Here is a 19,847-nt window from a genome sequence, read left to right as displayed (position 1 = left end):
CAAGGGCCCTGAGCAGTATCTTGCCGAGCTTATTAGCTCGTACCATCCACAGCTCTTTCTGGCGCAAAGAAAGAGCGAAAGCTCCAGGCCGTATTGCCTTTGGCAATCCTACTTGGGTCCCTTTAAAAAAAGGAACACCAAAGGTTTTAAAAAAAAAATTGAAACACGAGCGTAGACTTGGCCGAATGCCAAAAATAGACTTCGACATGGTAAAAGGCGCGACAAAACGGGGACACAAGAACAGACAGTTACACGGGACTAGGGCTCGTCCCGTGTAACTGTGTGTTCTTTTGCCGCGCCTCTTACCATGTCGAATTCGTATCACTAACTAGCCGGAATTTCTGCGTTGAATAAATAGCCAAAAAAAGATACGACCTTCTTTCCTTCAAGCTGTAAGCAAATGGTGCATCGCTTTGCGGCAGTCGTGGGAGTTGAAAGTGTGATACATCCAGTGTCTAGCATGTTCAAACTTGTTTCAGAGGATATCTTACGTGTTCTAGCGAGGCATTTCTCTTGACAGAGTGCATTCAGACAAATTTGTGTTTTCAAATTCCGATATATACTTCAAAAATATGCGAATTTATAGAATAGGGCCGTTCGATACAAAGCCGAATTTTATATCGCATTATTTCGTTAGATATTTGAACGAATGAAATCCTCACACGCCGCTTGAATGCCGACATCATGTGTCACCATTTTAAATCTTCCCAACGTGTTTTTCAGAAGACGGGCAGACTATCAGGTTGGTAAAATGCTACTTGCCGACAACTGAACATTGCCCTCGATTTATGAACTGCGTTCTTTGATGCTCATGCACACGTTTCATTTTCGGAGGTTAAAGGCGGAGCCACTCACCCGCACGTTTCCTTCTTGAAGAAGCATTCGTTGAGGTAGACCTCTCCGTTGGAGCCGCACACGGGTTCGTACAGCTCCGAGCAGTCACTGGGACACGAGTCCAACTTCCGGGCCTCTGCGCCAATCAACCAGAGACATGAATGAGCAGGCGTCGGAAACTGCTTTACTCAGTGTACCTTACACAACAAACCACAGCGCCATAATAATAAATTTACTAGATTACCCGAACTAAAAGGAGGTAAAATGGTCAAATGCGTGTTTAGGTTGCTCAAGTTCTGCTTGAAAAATCTGGTAGACAAATAATACAAATGTGGAAGAAAGCTGCGAAAGTAAAGGAAATTCACGAGGAAGAGAGGAAGAGGTAGAGAGAGAGATAGTACTCTATTACGCGACGGGTGTCCGAAGTGTCCGAGTATTCTCGAGGTGCAGCTAATTAGAATAAGGTAAAAAAGAGAAAGGGAGAAGAGATCGGTGCCTGCACAAGCAAGTTGCTGCACTTGAAGCGTCGTTACAGTGTCGCACCGTTTTTCGCTACCTGTGTGAACCCCTCAATGCTTTGGGGAGACCCGTCACGAACGTAGAGAAAGAACCCTATAGGCACTTGGCACTCCGGCCCTCCAGCAACCGGGAGGAGCAGGCACGCGGTCAGACAGGCACGCTCATGAAAACAACTTCCCCTGTGGTTAGTGCCGTCCAGGGCCAAAGCGTTAAGAAAGCAAGGCAAGAAGGCAAATAAACAGGAGAATGAATGCTCACCTCTGGCGCTTGCTATGCAGATGGCCAAGGTCTGCGTCCCGACAACTTTCCTGCGATCAGATAACAACGAATTGTAAACGGATCTGTCGACACCAATCACTATCGAGAGAGGAGACTGAGCAACACTCACTCACTCACTCACTCACTCACTCACTCACTCACTCACTCACTCACTCACTCACTCACTCACTCACTCACTCACTCACTCACTCACTCACTCACTCACTCACTCGCTCACTCGCTCTACTCCGCTCACTCACTCACTCACTCACTCACTCACTCACTCACTCACTCACTCACTCGCTCTACTCCGCTCACTCGCTCTCTCGCTCTACTCCGCTCACTCGCTCACTCACTCACTCGCTCACTCACTCACTCACTCGCTCACTCGCTCTACTCCGCTCACTCACTCATTCACTCACTCACTCACTCACTCACTCACTCACTCACTCACTCACTCGCTCACTCGCTCTACTCCGCTCACTCGCTCTCTCGCTCTACTCCGCTCACTCGCTCACTCACTCACTCGCTCACTCACTTACTCACTTGCTCGCTCGCTAGCTCTACTGCGCTCACCCACCCACTCGGTCTACTCCGCTTACTCACTAGGTCTATTCTGCTCACTCACTCACTCACCTACTCACTCACTCACTCCCCCACCCACTAAATCGCTCGCTCGCTCACTCACTCACTCCCCCACCCACTAAATCGCTCGCTCGCTCGCTCACTCACTCACTCACTCACTCACTCACTCACTCACTCACTCACTCACTCACTCACTCACTCACTCACTCACTCACTAACTCGCTCACTCGCTCTACTCCGCTCACTCGCTCTCTCGCTCTACTCCGCTCACTCGCTCACTCACTCACTCGCTCACTCACTTACTCACTTGCTCGCTCGCTAGCTCTACTGCGCTCACCCACCCACTCGGTCTACTCCGCTTACTCACTAGGTCTATTCTGCTCACTCACTCACTCACCTACTCACTCACTCACTCACTCCCCCACCCACTAAATCGCTCGCTCGCTCACTCACTCACTCACTCACTCACTCACTCACTCACTCACTCACTCACTCACTCACTCACTCACTCACTCACTCACTCACTCACTCACTCTCAATCACGCACTCACGCACTCACGCACGCACGCACACCCAACGTATACTGTAGATCCGCCTTCAGTTGCGTGCATAGGTGCCTGCGCCTCTGTTGACCTTGTTATTTATTATCTACATGTCATGTGTGCACAATACCCAGATGCTTTAGACGTAGCAGTTTAGCGCTACAGCTATTCTTCACGGCTCGTATCTTTGCGAGTTAAAGGTGCCTCTTTTTTTATCTGCACCGTTAGTCTTAGGGCGCCCACAGCAGATGTAGAAACAGTTAGGGCTGTTTTCTGGTTAAATAGGTGCAAAGAAAAAAGAACCGAGTATGAAAGAGCAGCCCCTGGTATGTAAATTGCGCAAGTGAAAGAATAATATCAGCTATGCACGCTATTTCTAGCCCAGAGAAATCATTATGCAAGGCAAAGCAGAAAAGGCGCGGAATTCATGAATTTCAATGCTTTAAAACTTCTTCATATAAGATATAAAGCAATGCCACCGGCAATAAGGTATGTCGTTTAAAAAGGCCCGCATAAGGATTAAAAGTGTGTTTTATTAATAGTTAATAAAGGTTTCACAAATCATTGCAGGCGCTCGCTTTTTGTAAACGCAGTGTCTAGAGTTACGTCCGACGGAACCCAGAATTGAAAGCTAGAGTTACGTCCGGCGGAACTTTATTATGCCCGTGTCTTGAGTTACGTCTGGCTTAACCTGTAAGTGATGGAAGTTACGTCCGACGTCAGTGAAAATTAAAGACAGGTACGTCGGACGTTCGCCGACTTCGAAAATCTTACGGTATGTCCGATGTCCCTTCTCCGATGAAAGGACTTTACGTCGGACGTACCCGATGCCCAGAGGCTAAAGAAAGGCACGGCGTACTTAGCCAGTGGATGACGCTACAGTACCGTCGGACGCACTCGCAGGTGTACCTGAGGTGGGGCTATGTGGTTCCCTCTGGAAATGCAAATCCGGTGCCACGGAGGAAGAGCGTCCCGTGTGATCTCATACGATTTACATAGGACGAAATCACCGCTGGGATATTGGTCACTCGAGTGTTCGTCTTGTCAAGCCTCTGTTCAAGAGGCAATCTCGTCGGGCTTGGTGGCGACAAGGTACCGCCTCGCGCTCGTGAACAGAATTCCTAGGTTCGAATCCTCCAACCCCAGAACTTTCTTTCGTCTCTTTTGTTCTTTCATTGCTATGCATTTTTGCATCATGTTTAGAAGATTTACGGCCGTGGTACGTATTGCGCTGCTTTCATTACACGAAGCACTGCAACGGTCACTCGATTTGTGGAGCTTACGGTCCACACAGCGTAAAAAAACAATAAAAAAAAACGGCTAAGCAGTTATCCAAGTAATCCCTACCTCCACCAACGTACGATGTGACCCCGATGCCATTTAAGACGCCACAAGAAGTAATTACTGCGCAGAAAACGCGGGATCTTGTTGATTTGTTAGTGTTGCTGAACATCGAGAAATCACCCAAGGTGTACGAAACGCAAGCGGAAAGCTTGCCTACAGCGATCAGTAAACCTAGGTGCACTCCCCCAGCTGCAGGGTTACGTACCAGCGCCGTCTCCAATGTGGCACAGGTTATTGCCAACGCAGGAATTAATGGCCGATAGCTCACGTCCCTCCTCTATGCCGGGCCAGTTAAGCTAAAACATTGTGGCGCTGTCGCCGACTCACAGCGGCTGCTTGTACAATGGTTACAACGCGACGTTGTATTAGAGCAGCAGTCGCATGTTCGTTTTCAGTGTAAAACACATTGCGTAAGAGGAGGACAGCTCTAACGGCGAGAGCGTTGTATGCGTACCCGCAGTTCCGGCGCTGCATGATGCACAGGTTCGGGTACAGCTTGCCATCCTTTCCGCAGACCGGGTCGTAGATGTCGAGGCACTTGTCCGGGCAGAGGGGGTGCCTGCCCCGGCAGCGCTCCCAGTCGACCACGTGCGCGGGGGTCAGCCGCTTAGATGACCGTCGCCTGAGCAGCTGCCTGCAGTGAAAGAAAGCAAAAAATGATGTGAAATAGAAAATTTACTCTACGACAAACCGGATTCCTGAGATCCAACTTAATCCAATCGATAGGGCTGAAAGAGCCAACGTTTGGCAATTCGTCGTGGTGGCTTCACCTCAATATACCTCTTCTTGCGGCGAAGACACTCTTTTCGGCGACAAGTGAAGGACAACTGTGGAGCGGTAATGAAAGAAAAACGACGCGAAAAATAAAGAGCAGAACGACGTGGCTATTTGTTCGCGTGGTACTTATTGAAAACTTATCGTTTTAATTGTACGGGTAATAGCCATCAGTATGTATAGTAAACTATAAATATATTTGTTGTATGTTTACACCCACTTTTGTAAGTAGAATTTCGATGACACGATTACGGTTGATCCGAACTTCGCGATGATAGGAATTTCAGGGTTGCTTCGGATGGATTACGTTGTACGCTATCATTCGTGTTCACATGAATAGTTTCTGAAGCCTCCACGGTTGATACGAACGCGTGAACAGCCTGCGCTCGCGAGCGGGCGGCGCGGCAGGCTTCGGATATTGCGGGCTGGGGTAATTTCAGAACTAAATCTTCTGCTTGAAGATATTGTCACCGCGGACGACAATGTTGCGACCTGCGGCCTAAGGTCTATTGAAGAATTGGTGGAAGAAGCCAGTGAAATTGCGACTGGATGTGATGGTGAAGATGCCGGTCTGTGTGACGAACTGCCGTGGACGTCAGAAAACCCCGCTCTCGACGTTTTGCGACGCACCGTAAATGTGCCGGCAGCGTGGGCGACGAAACCACGACACGGTTTTACGCGTTTGCAGGCGAAATTCCTCACGGACACGGAAGGCAGGAAAGTACAGAAGAGCATTACAGACTTTTAAGGGTAGAGGACGTTAGGGGCTCGTCTTGTCGTCGTAGCTCTCTAGCTGGACCCAAGCAGAGCCCCACGGCGTACCGTCGTAGCGGAGACCCGTCGTAGCGGCGTCCCTCAGATGCTTCGAAAACCAAGCGGTTTACAAAGCCGTAACCGTTCGAAACTAATGAACTGCTGGCGCTTGTCATATACCTCCTCGTTGTTTAGCGCTAACAAAACTGCAGGCATATTTTAAGCAAAATATGCGTAATTAACCGCCAGCACCCGCGTTCATTTAGTTAGGTATGCTGGTTGGGTTGGTTTTTATAAGCGAAAAAAAAAAATTGGCTGCGATCACGGTACTCCCTAATGTGATATTTGAGAGCAGCAGCAGGGCGCTGAGGCAGCACTCACACGTGGGTTCTCTCGACGGGTATTGTGAGCGTTTGCGGCGGTGGCGCGAAGTACGTCTCAGGAAGGGACCGCGAGCTCCGTTTAAAGTGAACGCACATCATAATCACGCGCACGCCCCCCTCACGTTTTCGCCAAGCGTCGCGCCATCGAGTGCCTCGTGTGGGCACAGCATACTGCCCCCTCCCCTCCCCCACCGCACACTTTCAGAGAGCGCTGGCTCGCGCCGCCACGGTGAACCTCCCTCCCCTCCCAATTTCGCGACACTGTCCTCCTTTGCTTTCTTTCATCGTTCGCGTTTTCTTTCACTTGTCGGCCATGCCATCGTTCACTCGGTTACGCCGACAACGCGGCTCAGCCCTGCGACGGCCGCCAAAGGGCTGCGCCCTAAAAAGTGGCAGTGCAACGCCGGCACGTGCGGGAGGAAAAAAGCAAGCACAAAAAATTCCCCCGCACCTCCCCGAAGGGAATCGTGCAGAAATGCGAATGCATTGGGTGCACCGATGAGTGTGTTGCGAGTAAAGGCGTAATTAATGACGAGAGTGTGAACGTAATCATTTATTCATCAGCACCTGTTTGTGTTATCGTTGTACCTGACGGCCACAATCACTGCCTTGTGATCGCTAAAGTGCACGGTCAAAGGGTCTTTGAGAAGCGTACGCGCGTCACAGTTTCGCGTAAAGACCAGATCAATGCAACTCCCGTGAATGGTAGTGGGGCACATGTCGACGCCGGCAGAGAGACAATGAGAGTGCCTGGTCTGCATGTACTCGACCAGCCACTCGCCACTCTTCTTGCGCACGTCAACGTTGAAGTCGCCAACCAAGACTATGGGGTCAGAGGGTTTGGAGCGCACGCGCACACTTTCCATAGCCGTGTCCAGCTGCGCGGCAACGGCGTCTCGAGCGAGGTTGGGCGCGAGGTACACGGTCACCACAAAGACTCCGTCTCCGGTGTAGGCAAGGGTGTACAAGTCCTTGTACGGAGACGTGTCTCGAACGGGAGACGTGGCAACGGCATGCGATATCAAGTTCCCATACACGTTAGACACGAGACTAACACTCGCCGTCGTTGCCGCTTCGAGCAAACTAGTACAGCTCGCTTCAAGCGCATGCGTTCGGCATTGAGCGCGGAGAGATAACACCTGCGGGCGCACGCCGACGGAGCACGACAACCCCCGACTAAGAAATGCATTCGCATTTACGACGACGACGACGACGAAGGCAGAACTACGAGGCGCGCGCTCACGTGCGCTCGCGCTGGAGGAATGCAGGCGCACGCCGCTCGATGGACGCAAGACAACCCCCGACTAATAAATGCATTCGCATTTAAAAGAACAGAACTCCCGCTGGCGCAGTTTCAGGCAGGCAGCGCGCGAGCACCGTGAAGGCGCAAAATTTGAATTCCATTCGACAAACCTCCGTTCCATTCATCAAGAGAGGAGTGAGACAGGGCGGCGAACGGTGTGATGGGTGGTAGCAGTCGGCGGATATCGGCGCTACAGCCCATTATGGCGAATCACTGCTCTGCACTTCCGTCTGCTTTCACATTGAATGGAATGGCTTTAACTTTTTCAGCCCACAGTAGTTGCGTTTTATAAGGTTTGTTAATTTTCATGTTTATCTGTGCTTGTTATGGCTCATACGAATTCGGGATGATACAAAGATTTTGCGTAGCCCCAGCGAATTCGTATAATCTAGTATTGCAAAAAAAAAATACATATCAGGCTCGATAGTTGTGAGTCAATATATAACGCTGTTGTGATATGACTATATCTTGTTTCTGTACTTTCTGCAGCATTACATAAAGGTGTGTTATGATTACGATTGACGCCGCGTATTTTCAGAACATTGTTATTGACGCTGTGCATTGTTACAGATATCATTTGAAGCGCGCATATTTCTGTTTCCTTTCTTTTATTCTTTCTTTTCCTTTTTTCATCAAACCTGTAACTTAAAGGGGTCCTGAAATACCTTCCGCCGATGCATGGATGTACATGTACCCAAATAAAGCAATGTATTAGCAATCTCCTCCCGCAATAATTTTGGTAAATCGATGAGTATTAGCTGAGAAATCGTAAATCAAAAACCGCGCATTATCGTCGCGCCGCGTTTTCTCCTCCTTTCGCTGTTGACGGCGCGCAAGCCTTCCCTCCCATGATGCTGCGCTCCTCCGCGATGACGTACTTCCGCTATGGCGCTCCTAGACTGCCGTCTGCTACGGGCAAGCTTTGTTGACACCATAAATCCCGCACTCCGCTCAAGGCTGGAAAAGCGAACGAAAAATCTGGCTGCATTTGTGCGGCGCCCTGGCCATGCCCTTTCGCGCTGTACGTTGCTGGAGTTGCTATCGGCGGCACGCGACTTTTTATCGGCGACGAACTCGCAGCCGCTCGGGGAGGATCGTGCGCTAGGTCCCTTTCATGGACCGCGCATTGTTTATCCAAAAAGCGCCGTATCAGATATGGACCCGCTGGTGCCGGGTCTTATTTTGCGGCGGTGGTAATTCCTGCCAGCGGCATGTGAAAAAGACATTTTAAACCGATACAGAACCCGTGCACAAAACGCTTCAATCATGTGACCAGTTCAGCTTGGGGCGACGCGTGGTGAAGAGCGGCAACGTTGGCAAAACATGCTCCGGCGCGGCTCTGAGCTTTCTAGTGCTGGAGCGAGCGCCATTTATTTGACAATCTCAAACATCGGTTGCCTTGGCAACAAGGCACAAACCGCTCCAGAAGTCAGTTACGGTTGCGTGATCCCGGTTCAGCTCAGGGCCCCACCTCGCGACATGTGGGCACTGCAGGCGTACCACTCACTCCCATTGGGAAGTGCGAGATGCGTTTGATATTACAGGAGGCGATGATGTGTGTGTTGTGGACGCCTTTGTTTCGCGATGAAATGCGACGTTGTGCTTCTGTGCTTCTGCGGGTGCATAGTACTTCCCATGGTCTGGATTATCTTTCTCGTGCGACGTACGACTCATCCTCGCATGGGGTATGTGCAGTGTGCGTGGCTAAAAGCCATCTCGGCTTGTGTGCCAGAGTTGAGTGACTTGCGGTTCGTCCCCGCAAACCGCGCGCGAGGTGAGTGCCGAATTTACGACGGGCAGGAGGATGAAACCCATCGTCTGTCAATCGCGGTTAAGACTAGCAACGCATGTTGTGACGTTGTGTTCGTTCGAAACGCATCTCTGGATTGTTTTGAAGTTGAATAAAATGTATGCGTCAAACCCGGGCCTTCGGCTCAGGACGTTCTCTGCGATTGCGCGAAAGTAGTGCCACGGGGCTTCAACGCTTTCTTTATGGAACGTACTCAGGTAAGAGAATATCCATGTCGTGTTATGGCCGTGTTGCATTCAATATAAACGGTTAAGCGTTTGTTTACACTTGTTTCATTTGTCGTAAAATGTCCAAGCACTCCGGAACTCCGCTGGCAGATCAGCCGGCGAGCCGATGCTGAGCAGACGACTCATCCCTTTGCCGGAAGTGCGTGAAAAAGCCGCCCAATAGCAGAATGTCTAGCTCATGACGAACATCTGGGAATCGATGATGTAGACATGTGAAGATGGCGGCGTCTAAAAACACGAAGGGAAGGGTGAAAACAAAGCGACAAACTTTGCAACAAAAGTGTGAGCTTTCCGCTGCGCGTAAAAGAGTAATACTTGGCACAGATGACGTTGACGACCCAATCTAACGATTGCGCTTCTTCATTTAGTGTGCTCAAAACGCCTTTCAGGGCCCCTTTAACTTTTCTCGCAATTCTGTATTCTCTTCCTTCTTCGTTTTTTCGCGTAACAAGTAATTAATTTGTTCCGTTCTTTTCCACTTTTTATTTGCCTGATGGAATGTTTTCTGTTTCTTGCACGTTTCCCTTGGCTGCTTTGTTAAGGAACGGTTTCCTGGCCTTTGTAAAGAAGCTTTACAACTTTTAGCTAGAAAACGGTCGATATTTTATCTTTGAAAAATAAAGATTTGATTTGATTTTATTCGATTTGTTTCCCCCGAAGCGTATTGTGATATATTACAGTTGACAATTTTATGGCAGCGCTAGCACTTGTAGAAACCGTAGCGGATACAAGTTTTTACGAAACTTACGTCAACACAAACTGATTAAAATTGCGGCAACTTTATTGGTGATCATAGACGTAACTTAGTTAGGCGATGAGTAAAAAGCGCTTACAGCAGCCTGTACCTCTCACCAAGAAAAAGAGAGGCACCGCAGAGTTCGCAGATCGTTTCAAAACTAAAACGAATGAAATTAAAGTTACGTTTGTACCTGTTTGTAAACAGGAGCAATAATCATCCGCGTGACCATTATCAGGTGACGTTGTTTAGGAAGAAGTTCCTACCCACAGAAACGGAAAGGATACAGCAAATAGCACCATTTGAACAAGTGGATTCAATGCTTATCCAGTTTTTATGCACCCCGCTTTTAATTTCCTGGTGCCTACTCGGTCCGTTTTTCAGTTATTTTGTTCCCAGAAAGTCGTAATCGGCAAACCTCCCAGTGTTTCAATGAGCCCCCTTCCTCCTGCCTTCTCTCTCTCTCTCTCTCTCTCTCTCTCTCTCTCTCTGGTTCAAACAAAAAATCGCTGGCATTTTTTACGTTTCCGAGCTGCGATAATTTCTTTCGTGTTCTTTTTGTTTTTTTTCTACACAGTGTAGCGCGCTGCGATTGAGAGGGGGGAATCTGCTTCCTAGGCAAAAAAATAGCCTCTTACGCAGTAAATCCTCCTTATAACGAAAACGCTGCATTCGGAGTTTCGCATTACTCGGAGTTTATCACGGTCGCCACTCACTGCATAAAGAGCTACTTATCTCCGATTTTAACAAGCGATTCCTTATGACGAAGCCAGTTTTCTGCCTCGAGGAGCTAGTTATAACGAGTATTGACGGTAACTCGTTCTGAGGTCACGTGTAAATGCCTTCCAGATTTAAGTACATAACAGGCTTTAATAAAGACTCTGACGCCACCTACCGGCAGTTGGCGTTAACCAGGGCGCACTCGCTGTTGTAGACGCGGCCGTTGGACCCGCACACCGGAACCGGAAAAGATTCGTTGCACGGTGCTCCGCAGGTGTGGCCGGGGCTCTTGGGGCTGTCCACTGCGACTCGCGTTGTACTCGTCACGGTGGATGGCTGCTCTGTTGATGGCTGCTCTGTTGGTGGCTTTTCCGATGGTGTTGTGCCTGCGTGAAGAAGGCAGTTGGTTGAATGGATGAATAAAATCAGTAATGAACAGCAGGTGCTCCTGTTAGGGCACCGCCCCATGGAGGAAATCCTCAGTCAGTGATACCCTGGCTATGACTCGCTACGGGGGTTCTGTTGAGCAGGTAAAGCTACATCGCAAAGTCTTTGCTGGCAAACCGCTCCGTCCACTGTTGAATGGTGCAATTGGGAATGGGTTGTAGACATGGCGTTTGCTGGCACTGCTATATCTGATAGTATAGGGTGTCGAGTGATGGGCAGTAGTTGCAGGTGGCTTGATACACCGTTGAATATATGGCATGGAGGTGGGTGCGGTGCGGATTGGTGTACGGCTAAAAAGCGAAAATGAAAATCGGGTTGTTGTTATTGATTTGCGAGTATGCTCAGGCTATTACGGCGGAACTACTATAGGGTAACTCTCCCCTTTTTTGCACGCGTCGACGAGAAAAGTTATTCCCTTCTCCTGACTTCGGCACCCCTCTTCTTTCGGACCACTCTTCACCTTCGCCGCTCCATCGTTTGATACACGATGGCGTATATTGTCCCTGGAGATGTGTCTTTCAGGCAATGCACATGTGTTTGCAAATGAAGACGACTTTAAAAGGCTCGTTGTAAGCTTGGTTTTTGTAATATGGCCTTTGCACATTTTTCGTGGTACAGGGAAGCCTGCTCATAAACAAAAAAAATTCACGCATCTCCACGAAGTGATGCTTGACGAGTGGGCGAAGCACTGGGGATCGTTCTTACCGCAAATCACCCGTGGCATCGCCCACTCGCGCATGTAAATGAGTGACAACGCGGGTGTACAGTATATGCAATTCCAATGCAGTCCAATTTGATACAGTTCAATTTATTACAATTAATTTCAATCCAATCCAAATCCAATCCGATTCAATACATTTAAATCCAATCCAATCCAATGCTCTTCGCGCATGCGCAACACTGTGTACACGGACGGCAAGCCCCGGACAGAGTGAGGTCCTAAGGTGCTTCGCCCCTAAATATATGTCACAGTGGGGGCGAATGCGGAAGAAAGAGGCCACCGACGACGATCGGGCCGCGATTGACAAGAGACAGCGCGATGCCCGTCGGGACTCCGAATACCTCGAGGCGTAAAGCAAAAAAGTCAGCGTGGGTACAACCCCACCGAACGCTTCCCCGTCGTGACGGAGCGGTTCGAGCGGGAATTTGTTCCCAACCAATAACCCACGGACAGCTCTGCGGGTCATCCACATTCGCAGAGTGGAATGTCACTGATTTTCTTGTTCTCCCTCACCTGCGTGGTTAAGGCTTTCTCGCAACAGTTCGTGAAATTTTGCACGCCGAGCAAACAAGAGAGAGAGAGAGAGAGAGAGAGAGAGAGAGAGAGAGAGAGATAGAGAGAGAGAGAGAGAGAGAGAGAGAACTATATTACAAGGCTGTCCTTTCTGCCTGCTAGTTAGGTGGCCCGTAGTGCATTAACTAGTGGTCAGGTCTATGGCTGCTCGATAGGAGCAGGTTACTTTCATTATCGGTCAAACAACAACGCATTGACTCCACTTCCTGCCCTCTCTTAAGTGCGCACCGCTGGCGTTAATTAGGCGCACAGCGCACACTGTGTTCATCGAATAGGTCCCGACATCACCGCAACGTCTTGTGCTTTCTCACGTCGGCGGCTGAACCGGAAGCTACCCTTTTGTCTTCACAAAGCGCTAAAAATTATGCACTTTGTGTCTTTCAAGAAAAAGTTCCATAATCCCTCCTATCAATTGTGTATGTAGCTGCTGACTAGCCTTGAACTCTCCAACAAGCACATTGACGAAGAGGGCGAGGATGGCTGGAACACTCCAAAACTCTTCTCACCAGGTGGCGCCCCCAGCACCAGCACCTCGCTGTTTCATAAAGTTTATTTATCAGCATAATCAGCAGCAGCAGCCTGCCCAAGCGCCTCCGCGGAAAGCAGCGCCTTCTGTCGGCGTGTGGCGGCGCGACGCTCCGTAACTGAAGGGAGCGAAAAATGAAAAATCAATAGCTCCTTACCCAAACCAGTGAGCTAATTGCTCTCCCGGTTGTATGCAGAACAGCTTTCACTCTCCATTACTGTATATTTTCAATCATGTAACTCGAACGATGCGTGTTACCTGGGCATATAACTTTTTGTCAATGGCGTCTATGGGCAGTCTCTGAAAAATGGACCACTTGGCTCTCCTAAATCGAGCACTGTGTAGCTGCAAGATCAGATATCCAATTGCTCTCCCGGATTTGAGTACTACAGTATGTTAACTTCAAGACGCCATAAAATTCCACGTGATTGGTTCACAGAAAAATGTTACTGGGCACTTTTTGTCTGGAGTCTGATGCCAGGTTAGAGAGTGGGAACGTGTGGTGCCCTCTCTCGTAGTGGCCGGCATCCTCTACAGCCCCCATAGCCTCCGCGGTCGGCTGCCGGCGGCGGGCCGCCGGCAGCCGCCCCGCTCGGCTGCGGTCTTTTCGGTGCAGGACGTTTCGGTACAGTGCGTTTCGGTACGCTCTTTCCGGCGCACAGACCTTTCGGGACACGGGCGTTTCGGGACACGGACCTTTCGGGACACGGGTGTTTCGGTACAAAGGCGAATTCCGGCATGCGCTGTAGGCTGCGCGCGTTGTTTACGTGGTGGTTGCGAGCACGCAATTCGTACCTAATTATTACAGATGTTCTTGTTCGCAGTTCTGCGTTATTTCAGGCCAGCAGTTGGTTGTGCGGCCTTGCCAAAAAAAACTTCCGTTTATTTGTTGAATATTAGCTGGGATATTTGTAGCATTTATAAAACCCAATTGTTCATTATTCTTTTTGTAGCGACTTATTAAGTATTTTATATAACAAATCAGTGACAGTATCACCGTATTTCCTCGGTCGTGTTTTGACGACTAATTATCGCTTTTTTTTTCAAAAATCAGTGAGAGTAACTATTTTATTTTTACACTTTGCGGATCCCCTACGACAAAGGCTGCGGAAATGAGGGCCACTGCGCGGGAACCTGTGCCTTTTTAGACCGCTAAATGATGTAGGGCAATTTCTCGGCATTCCGCATTTGTATGCGTTGGTTTTTTTTTATAACGCAAGTGCTTAATAAGGCGTTTTTAGAAATGCATTACGGAAGGTACCTATTATATTCGTCATACCTATCACCCTCTCCATCTATGCTCTTTCCCCCTTGCCCACCCCCACACAAAGTAGCAGGTCAGAGACTATACGATCAGGCCGACCTCTCTGTGTTTTCTTTCCATGCAATAAATTACTCTCTCTCTCTCTCTCTTTTTATCGCCGCACACTTCCGTCCCGGCTTCGTTGTTAGCAGGGGCTGCGGCGGGTTTGCATTGTTTGTTTAATCAGAAGTTGGAAATTCTTTGTAATAATGTTTTCTGCAGCATACGTACAGATAATTAACTTCTCAAGGACTACTCATTTGGAATTTTTCTCAGGAACAATGCAAATATATGTTATGTATTGATGTTTTATTTCAAATATGCCTAATGTTTTGTTTCGGCTCAACAATAATCACAAGTATTGACATTGCCAGCGGACTTAATTGTTTAGAACTCTCCTCTGCATTAACTTTGGCCGGGCGGCTGAATCGAAGAACAGAAAGACAGGCTGACAAACAGACCAAGAGAGAGACCAAACTTTCCGCGTTTAATGAGCCCCTCAACCGTCACGAAAAAAATAAAACTGAAAGAAACCAAAGTGCCTTTTAATTAAAGCACGTGTGCATTCGCCTTTCCTGATATTCTCTATCACCCCGTTGTCGTTGCATTCGGTGTATTGAAGGACTCTGGTTCTACTCAAAAATAATCAGCGATCGCACTTACAGTGGCGTTGCTAAGGGGATTGACCAGGGAGGGGGGGGGGGGGGTTGTTGCTGGAGAACCAGCCTCCTATGTCGGGGGTGCCATTTGTGCTTTTCCACTGTGCAAAGTGGGCGCCGAAAGCTTATAGACAACTGTTGCAGCTCTCGCCACACCAGCCGATTAAAAGCTCCTTCCTATTATACTGGGAGCAGACGAGGAGACGTCTGCATCCAACAATGTCGGAAGTGTTATTATACCCGGCTTGAAGCCGCGGAGGCCAACGGGGCGAAAAAGGAGCGATTCCTGGAAAGGGGCGCCATCGGTATGACTAAGGCCCTTAGGTATGACGGCGACGCGCGGAAGGGTGCAGGGAGCAAGCCTGTTCCTTGAGATGGGCGACACTGGGGCGAATGAGACTGGTCATTGTGTCCTCGGGGGCTTCTTCGGTGGCTCTTTGTTGTGCAGTAAAGAGATTATGTCAGCTCATGGTGCATGTATAGCTATAGCACTGCCATGCACCCGGCCACAGAAACGACTTCGTCGGGACGGCCATCGTCGAGAACGAAAACTTGGTGGCGCAACTTCACAATACCTTAATCGCTGCCTTGGGACTCTCACTTTTGTGTACACGCATGGCCTGCGCTAGACAGCCTGCGCATGGCCTGCGCTTTGTGAGATACCTAACACGTTGAAAGGCTATCGGACGCGGCAGCAGGCTGACCCCAGTCACCCCTGAGAAAGAAAGCGGGTTGTGAAACGTCGGCTTCTCCATTTATTGTACCATTGTTTGCAGTGTAATTATAGCTTTTCATTTGTAGCCTCCCAACCAGACAGGTCGCAGCCAAAAGTTTACCTTCACTGCATGTTGTGTGGGTCCTACAGATGAACCAATTGGTAATGGGCCTACCCAATTTCCCATTGATTCCGCTGAATGACGATCATTTGCGACCCCACAAGCACGTGTGCATACGAACTTTTAGAGATATTCGCAGGCACGTCATCCCGCGTCTCACAAAACTTGCACAACATAGGCAGTTTTTTTTTTCGTACCACTGGTGTTGGGAGTCTAAGCTACTTTCTAGTAGTCGACCAAGTGATAGTAAACAAAAACAAAAGAAAAGTGATTATGACCGAGCTCTTTAATAACAAAGTTTTACTCGCAAATAATTGCAAATCGGCACTAACAAACTGGGTGCGAGAGTACAAGCTTTCGCGTTTCAAAGGCCTTGGAGATTTTTAAAGGTCGATAGTCGTGCTCTTTTGTCTCAAACGGCATTTCAATCAAATGGTTTTGAAAAACGTTGTGTGTCAGCTCAAAGGTGGCATTTTAGTCAAATGGGGATCCGGACATTTCAGTGTAGGACATTTCGGCGCAGACAATTCGGTGGACGGACATTTCGGTGCACGGACATTTCGGGGGTCTAGGTCTTTTCGGTACAGGGCGTTTCGGTACGGTCTTTTCGGTGCACGGACATTTCGGTGCACGGACATTTCGGGGGTCCTGGTCGTTTCGGTACAGGGCGTTTCGGTGCGGTCTTTTCGGTACACGGACGTTTCGGTACAGGACATTTTGGTACAGGACGGTTCGGTACAGGTCGTTTCGGTACGAAAACGAATTCGAGCGAGCGTTTGAGGCAGCAAAATCCGCGCCCGTTGTTAACATGGGAGTTGCAAGCACGCAAATCGAACGTGTTTATTACAACTGTTGTTGCTCGTAATTTTACGTTATTTTAGGCCAGTAAAAAGATAAAAGAAAGGCCGCCAAACAGGCGCTGAAAGTTTATTGACGAAACCACCATGTATATATAATACATCCATGGAACGGAAACAAAAGCCCACATATATGACATACTTTTCATCATGTCATACCTTTCACTTTTTTTGGAAGCTCGCAGATGCTGCAGATGCTCGTTTTTGGCGAGGACTTGTTTAAAGCGGTAGACACGTGAACGACCGGCGGATGCGATTCGCATGCGACTGATCGTTACGACTGATTGTTAGGACGGGTTTTGGCAGATCAGTCGCATGCGAATCGCATGCGCCGGTCGTACTTAGCGCCTCTCTTGCGTTTTTTTTTTTCTGTCCTTGTCGTCTGAGCTGTGGAATCATGACGACGACAATTGAGTGCTGTTGCGGCCGTTTTCTCGATTTCCCTAGGAAGGCCGATATGAGTGCCCTTGTAATAAAAAACACGAAGGTTCAGGGCCTTTTATTCTTACAATTTTCGCATGCAGGAAAGTCTGGCACATCCTGCACCCCAGACGGACAGAAGGGTTTGCGTGTTGAGTCCACACAGAAAAGCTACACTTTTAAAATGTTTTGAGCGGGTTTCCAAGTTATCCGATGTAAAAGGGTTGGGATTTGGGCGAGTTGGTAATAATGCATCTAAAAAAAAACTGCGCGGAAATTAACGGGGTTTTCTGTGCTGTCTTCGTGTGTTTTTGTCCCCGTTAATTTGCGCGCAGTTTTTTTTTTTAGATTATCCGATATGCCTGGAGTGGTAATATTGCTGCGTAAGAATGTATGTCTGCAGCAACAATAAGTGTCGAATTGGTCACGCTGGAACATGTAAGTGTTATAGTAGATTAAATGTAGATTGATAGCTCCCAATTTTGTGAGGAATAATCGAAAAGAAAAATCACGAGACATTCCAGGTGAATGTGGATTACCAGCGAAGCTTGTCTTGGTACGTGACACGCAGGTGGCGCCAAATTTACCGGAAAGGTGTAAACAAATTTAATTTCTGTTGAAAGTTGACGATGGGCATCCTCAAGGAAGACATATACATTTATCCACGCACTTTTATTTTGACTCTAGCGAACGAGCAGACGGTGCATCATATTAACTAGTCTACTGATGGTGCGGATCGAGTGCTGAGACGCATAAGCTTGAGGTCAAGAACGGCGAGTGACATTGGTGGTGACCGTGTACTGACAATGCCTACACCGGGACATTTTTTTTCGAACGCCCCACGATAAAGAACGCCTCACTCTACAGATACGTAACTTTTTGTTTGCATACATGCAAAATACAAAAAAAACACTATATATTCAAATGAGCTTCGCCTAAAAAATGTATTTGTCATGAGGCGGCTCGCTGTCGTTGTTTCGGAAGCCGGTTCCGAAAAGAGAGGGTGTGGGTAAAGCGGGGCTTAGGCGTTGCGCTGCTAAGCACAAGAACGCGGGTTCGATTCCCTGCTGCGGCGGCCGCTTTTCTGGTGGAAGCGAACAGCAAGAACGACCGTGTGTCCGGAATTTCGGCGCACTTTAAAGATCCCCAGGTGTTCAAAATTAATCCGGAGGAATCCACTGTGGTGCGCCTCATAAAACGTGAAGCGGAGATTTCCCCCTTTTGACCTAACGCTATTGCTCGTGACCCCCGCACTTCTTTATGTGTATCCAACATGAATGTTTACCAATTCACTCCAATTCGCGGATTGTATTCAGCCTTGTAACTGGAGTACACATATTCGGGGTGATTTAAATTCAGAATTTTTCTACAATACGTTTCGGAGTTCATATACAGTGAACACTCATGTTAGCGCAGTATCCTTGTTATTCTTATATCGCCTCAAAGGCATTCTGCTGTGGTAAATGGTGTGTTGGCAACGGGAATTCTTATTTCTAGAAAAACAAGAAAAACGGAAAAGAAAACAGTATATGTGAATACTTTTAAAACGAATAATTCTCGCGATTACCACGGGCTTGGAGGGCGACCGGCAACATAAATTAATGAAGCCACCTAAGGTTAGGAGTCTTCATGCAATCGACATCGTTTGCAGGAAATGCAGTAAAATTTAATATTCATCAGACGCGATATCCGTGCAGTGAATTGCAGTTTTTGTTCTGCCATGAGGTGAGATCCTCATTTATGTGTATGATTGATTGATTGTAGGGTTTAACGCGCCGACGCAACGCAGGCGATGAGGCGCGCCGTAGTGGAGGGCTCCGGATTAATTTTGACCACCTGGGGATCTTTATCGTGCGCCGAAATCTCGTACACACGGGCGTTTTTGCTTTCCGCCTCCATCAGAAAAGCGGCCGCCGCGGCCGGGAATCGAACCCGCGACCTCGTGCTCAGCAGCGCAACGCCTTAGCCACTGAGCCATCGCGGCGGGTGATTTATGTGTAGGTTTGTTTTATGCGTTTCTTATGTTTAGCATTCATTTTTATATACCCCGTTCACGCATTACTTGTTACACATGCTAAAACTTGTACTTGTGTCTTTTTTAGCTTACCTTACTCAATGCCTTATCGAGGAAACCTAGAGATAGTTATAAATAAATAAATAAATAAATATATGTAGAATATTACTCATATGGAAGCGAAGCCCTTAGTTGAAACACTAGTTACAAATCTTTATCTCTAGTGGTGTGTCCGTGAGTTCGCATCGTGCGGAAAGGTAATAATGAGCAGTGACACAGGAATTCTAAAACTAATTATTGATACGTCACGATGTCATAAAATGAATCAATTCCAGAACTTCATTGAAGTAGCTAAGGTGACGCACCGGGAACATCGCTCGCAGGTACTGTTTTGAACGCGTTTTGAAATTTCATGCTTTCTGCTCACGTAATTAGATGCGTCCCTGCAATTTGAATTTTCTCAAAAGCCATTCAAGAATACCAAACTTCGGAAGAAAGAAACGGCGGCTGCTGCCGTAGCATTTTTTTACTCGAAAATATCGTTCCGCAGTTGTAGCTGTCCGAAATAAGTAATTATTATCGAATGCTTTTTTTTTTTTTTCTGGTGGTACGAAATGTGCGATAAACAGGAAAATAGCGTCGTAGATAGACATAAGCCGTATATCTAGTAGTTGTCGTGAATTACTTCGCAGCGGACAACATT

At 48.2% G+C, this 19,847-nt stretch overlaps 1 protein-coding gene across 1 annotated transcript in view; it reads right to left on the bottom strand.

Annotated features, from left to right (window-relative positions):
- Positions 1 to 19,847, bottom strand: part of LOC144146094 (uncharacterized) — a 52,433-nt gene that overhangs the window by 3,371 nt on the left and 29,215 nt on the right. Inside the window, exons 3-6 of the mRNA XM_077678031.1 lie at positions 10,964 to 11,174; positions 4,537 to 4,716; positions 1,612 to 1,661; positions 856 to 970 (exon numbers count right to left, since the gene is read on the bottom strand). Of these exons, the coding sequence (XP_077534157.1) occupies positions 856 to 970; positions 1,612 to 1,661; positions 4,537 to 4,716; positions 10,964 to 11,174 (556 nt within the window). The remainder of the gene's footprint in view (positions 1 to 855; positions 971 to 1,611; positions 1,662 to 4,536; positions 4,717 to 10,963; positions 11,175 to 19,847) is intronic.

The sequence above is a fragment of the Haemaphysalis longicornis genome, unplaced genomic scaffold, assembly GCF_048455015.1.
Source record: "Haemaphysalis longicornis isolate Haplotype H1 unplaced genomic scaffold, Haemaphysalis longicornis Haplotype H1 scaffold_7, whole genome shotgun sequence".
Taxonomy (NCBI): Eukaryota; Metazoa; Arthropoda; class Arachnida; order Ixodida; family Ixodidae; genus Haemaphysalis; species Haemaphysalis longicornis.
The sequence above is the reverse complement of the archived record's forward strand: the minus strand, read 5'-3'. Positions and strand labels throughout refer to the sequence as shown.